The 5,310-nt window shown below is 45.3% G+C and overlaps 1 protein-coding gene across 1 annotated transcript in view; it reads right to left on the minus strand.

Moving 5' to 3' along the window:
• Positions 1–2,833: 2,833 nt before the first annotated feature.
• RSF1 (remodeling and spacing factor 1) overlaps positions 2,834–5,310 on the minus strand; it is a 29,803-nt gene continuing 27,326 nt past the window's right edge. The window contains exons 11-12 of the mRNA XM_018569688.1: positions 3,410–3,464; positions 2,834–2,845 (exon numbers count right to left, since the gene is read on the minus strand). Of these exons, the coding sequence (XP_018425190.1) occupies positions 2,834–2,845; positions 3,410–3,464 (67 nt within the window). The remainder of the gene's footprint in view (positions 2,846–3,409; positions 3,465–5,310) is intronic.

Raw genomic sequence — 5,310 nt, forward strand, 5'->3', positions numbered from 1 at the left:
GGAGGAAAGATGGAAGTGGGCGGAGTCACCTGTATCTAAAAGTGTTATATGTAGAAAATGTATCTTGCACAGTTTAATCATAGTTACATAGTATTTGAGGTTGAATAAAGACATAAGTCCATCAAGTCCAACCTATTGTGTGTGTGTGTGTGTGTGTGTGTAAAGATCCCCGAGTCATCTCGTTTTTAGGAGTACTTGTACCCCTGTATATTACCGTTTCTCAGGAAATCGTCCAAAAGCTTCTTGAACGATTCCACACTATTAGCTGAAATCACTGCTTGTGGCAACGAGTTCCAGACCCTAACCGCGCGAACTGAGAAGAATCCCCTTCGCCCCTTGTGTTTGAATTTTTTTTCTACCAGTTTCAGGTGGTGTCCTCTAGTCTTTGTTACGGAATTAATCGTAAAGAGTTTGTTGCTAATGTTGCTATGACTATGGAACATTTTGTACATGAAAATCATGTCCCCCCTTAATCTCCTTAGTTCCAGCGTGAACATATTTAAATTTAGTAACCGTGTCTCATAGCTCTGGTCCTCCATCACCTTGATGAGTTTGGTCGCCCTTCGCTGGACTCTCTCCACTTCAAGGACATCCCTTCTGTGTCCCGGTGCCCAAAACTGCACCGCATACTCCAGGTGAGGCCGAACCAGTGATGTGTAAAGTGGCAAAATTATAGACCTGTCCCTGCAAAACATTCCCTTCTTGATGCAGGACAGGACTCTACTAGCTTTGCTTACCGCAGCCTGGCACTGTAATTTATTATTCAGTTTGTAGTCTACAGTGACCCCCAAATCTTTCTCCATTTCAGACTTCCCTAGCGGCACCCCCATGATTGTATAACCCATTTGCCTATTATTCCTCCCAAAGTGCATAACTTTGCATTTAACGACATTAAGCCTCATCTGCCACATAGTTGCCCCTCCCCCTATTTTATCCAGGTCCTCCTGCAATGTTACACTATCTTGGTCCGTCTCTATTACCCTCCCAATTTTGGTATCGTCCGCAAACACTGAGATATCGCTGTGTACTCCGTCCCCGATGTCGTTAATCAATAAAACATTTGTACACAATGTGCGGGAAATGTGCGATTTGATTTTTCAGTCACGGTGATGTAGGTCCATGTGGAGGATTGCAGAGAACAGAAGACTGTGGTGGCTTAGTCCGGGTTCTTGCGAATAACTGGCGCTGTTCTCTAATACGGTGGGCGTGCTTGGAGGATCTTTAATATGCATTAAAGAGAAACATTTGTATAAACCGTACATGAGACGAGGACACACAGGAACAGTCCAAGTAGGTTTGTCCTGCACATTTGTTTCAGCAAGGCAGCAAAACCCACACAATGCGGGAGGATTATAGACCGCATGCATCCTAAATTTAGAGCCATTTATCCAACTGCAGAGGTTAAACTTCAGTGCTTGCGGCTTACGCGTTTCCCGGGGCACGCCCCCTTCGTCGGAGCCACCAATTGAGAGCCAGCCTGTTCGTTATAACCCAAAAGCCACCAGTTTGAAGCTTCACTTCTAACAGCCAATCAAATGCTTCAAGGTATTACTATTGAGACCATTGTTGGCATCAATGCGGCCAGCAATGGGGGCTCTCTGGTGGTCAGGGGATCTCTCTGGTGGTCAGTATGGGTTCTCTGGTGGTCAGTGCAGCTCTCTAGTGGTCAGTGTGGGTTGTCTGGTGGTCAGTGCAGCTCTCTTGTGGTCAGTGTGGGTTCTCTGGTGGTCAGTGCAGCTCTCTTGTGGTCAGTGTGGGTTCTCTGGTGGTCAGGGGATCTCTCTGGTGGTCACTGCGGGCTCTTTGGTGGCCAGTGCGGGCTCTTTGGTGGCCAGTGCGGGCTCTTTGGTGCCATCCACATACTCAACTGTTGTTATGAGTGTTATGTTTAGTTTATATGCAACTCTACGATTCATCTCTGTGGCACTTGTTTCCTGTGATGCGTTTCCTGTTCCTGTTCTGTGGGTTCTCTTCTAAGAACATGACTTCTGTACACTAACGGCTTATGCTGTCATTATTACCACATAAAACATGGTGTCAGAAGTACTTGGATCTGCGCTGCTTCTACTCATGGGACGCTGAAAGCTTGCCAGTCTTGCAGTGAGAGGCCTTAGAGCTGAATGTGCCTCCTGCAGCGATTGCTACAACCAGCACCATGGCAACTGCACACAGCATTCCACTACCTGAGGCAATGAGGGTGAGTGGGGATTGCAGCAGTGACTGGGATAACTTCAGAGCTGAGTTTGAGGATTACTCCCCGGCCACAGGATTACACGAGAAGCCTGCAGCGGTGCAAGCAGCTACACTGAGGAGAGTGATGGGCAGTGAGCTCCTTCATGTTTACAAGCATAATCTGAACCTCACAGAGGAGCAGAAGAGTGACACTAAAGCCATCCTGGATGCATTAGAAGCTTTTTTCAGACCTTCTAAAAATGTCATATATGAAATATATATATTTGGCAGCTGCAAGCAGGAAGAAGGTGAAACAATAGATAACTTTGTCACACGGCTAAGAGAAAAAGCTGCAAGCTGTGACTATGGGTCTCTGAGAGATGAACTTATTCGTGACAAAATAGTTCTGGGTATCTGTAGTGAAAGCGCACGCCGACGCCTATTGAGAGAACGCGATTTAAACCTACAAGCAGCCATTGTGATATGTCGTACTGCAGAGCTTACTGACAAACATATGAAGAACACGCACGAGTGGATTAGGTAGTGATAGAACTGGCAAAGAAAAGGAATCAAAAAATGTTCCTATTGAGAACTACCTGCGTGGGAAGGATTACACCACTCCCCTCAGTTGGCAGCCCTGCTATCATCACCTCCACTAATGCTATAGAAGAGACTAGACAAGATAGCAGAGATAATATGAAATAAGGATAATGCAAAAGGTAACACAGATTTGCAAAGTGCGCATGCACCATTTTAAACTTGTAATTTCAGAGTGTTTTCAAGACACTTTAGTTCTGCTCTGAGGTCCTTGGTTTGAATCCCAGCCAGGCCACCATCCGCATGAAGTCTGCACGTTCTCCCTGTGTCCTTAGGTTACCTGGTTTCCTCCCACACTCGAAAGACTTGCTGGTAGGTTATTTGGCTGCTGTCTAAATTGGCCCTGGTATGTGTGTGTATAATGTACGCAAGTTAGATAGAGGACTTTAGACTGTAAGCTCTTTAAGAACTGATAATTAATGTAAAGCTCTGCGTAAATTGACGGTTCTAGATCAATGCCAGCAATGACTGATAACTTGACTTGGGCAGAATTTGGGATTCCTTCTAGAGCCTGGGCCTAGGATCCAAGTGGGATTGCTCTGAACACTAAAAAAAAGGTACTTTCAGCCACGCCAAGGTGTAGCAGTGATGTAGTTACCGGTCAGGTCGGCACTAAAACAGCGCATGGCAACTAACTTACTTGTGTAGGAATGATGTTTTCAATACTGATTCCGACGTAAACCAAACGTTCCTTCCTGCAAATAGACAATACGCTCAATGAATAATGCATGTAAAACAATAGTTGGTGGAGATGGAATATCTCAGAAGGAGGTGCATTTAAGAAGTGGATTTGAGGAACACTGGGAATGCCGTGGCTGCTTGTACCCCTCACCTTGCCTCTGAGAGTTACCTGGAGTTGGATTGATCATTTCCAGGCTTCCCCTGTAGCGCCACCTGCTGCTTCTATGCTGAAGTACAGCCATGGCATACAATGACTGTCCATAGCAGTAAACATTTCTGCAAACAGCAGCAATACATGGATCTAGCTTTTATTTATTTATTTTTTAATAACAATTGGAATGTGGGGAGGCAAGTTACAAAAGGGACATAGCAGATTTTAGGGTTTTTGTGCAAGCGATTTTAAGAAAATAGTTTATGTAAAGTTATTGTGGCCCTTATTAAAAAAAAAACAGAACGCACAGCCCCAGACAACAATGCAAAGAAAACGATTGAGCAAAATAACAATAGGACCCCCCCCCACACACTTGCAGGTCACAAGTTGTCTGTGCGTGCCTTGTAGATGCATCTTGGCAGAGTTACATCTGCTTCCTCGCCCGAATCGATCTAGCCCCTCCACCGTAGTCACAGGAAACAATATTTAACAAAACTATGCATCTCCTGACTCCCTAAAGGTCTAATTTTCCCCAAATGTTGGATCTACTAAATTGCATGAAACATTTTGTAAAAAATATAAAACAATTCCATCAGTATTTCAGTAGAGCAGCAGAAAGGTATTTTCATAGGCACTATGACTTTTTGATAGTGGACCTTCCAGCACGTAATTAATTCCTTCACTATTTTTTAGTAGTGGTGCGGCCTGCCACTCCTTGATTCCCTGGTAAGGGTGATGTAGGGATTGGCTACCCGCAGCCTCCTATGATGTCCACATTACACATCCCAGGGGGCAGTGTTTTAATAAGGGACTAAGTAATGTTCTATTTTGATCTGGGGGCAATTTAAAAGGAGAACTATGAGGTGGTGATTTCCACTCAATCTCATAGTTCAAGCCGACCTGTGACAAAGAAACCGTCACAGGTTGACTCTATAGATCGAGGAGTGAACACATACAGACGCTCGCTCACTTTCCGATCATCTCCCTGCAGAGAGCGGTGACTGTCAGTCACCACTCCCCACAGGGATCCCCCCCCCCCCCCCCCTTCCCGATCTTTCAGTGCCGAGTGGAGAAATGGACTCTAGATAGGCCGAGCCAGCTGTCAATCAGCCAGCTGGATGGATGTCGACAGCATTGTCGGGAACCGTCCCGGCGATCTCAGTATAAAGCGAGCAATAGCGCGCTATATACAGAGCTTTGGGTCACGGGGGAAGGTTAGTACATGTTTTCCCGTGACCCTAAAGAGAACTATGGGGAAAAACACTCACCCCATAGTTCTCTTTTAAGTATTTGAGAGCTGGCAGAGAAACCCTGTGGCACGTCCTTGTCCATCAGCTGTGAAAATCAGGAAGCAGCAACTGTTTTCCAATGATAGGAGATTCAAGATGGCAGCACAGAAGCTGAGCTGTGCACTTCAGCTGCAGGGAAGACAAACGCTGGACCCCCATAGACTGATAAAAATATTGTTTTTTTCAGATCATAAAGGGACACAGAGAGGCTGTTGTCATAGGTAGGTTAGGTGTCATAGATGGCATAGGTAGGGTAGATATCACAGGTTAGGTGAAGTTCCTCTATAATAATGCACCTCTGTACATTCCCCTATTCTGGTCTCGGTACCATTTTTATACAGTCAAGAAGGGCCTAATAAGAGGACGTCTCTCTGGTTACCCAAGACTAAATATCTGCATTATGGAGCTAGGAAAGAATCG

Source organism: Nanorana parkeri, unplaced genomic scaffold (genome assembly GCF_000935625.1).
Source record: "Nanorana parkeri isolate BGI_ZX_2015 unplaced genomic scaffold, ASM93562v1 scaffold1380, whole genome shotgun sequence".
Taxonomy (NCBI): Eukaryota; Metazoa; Chordata; class Amphibia; order Anura; family Dicroglossidae; genus Nanorana; species Nanorana parkeri.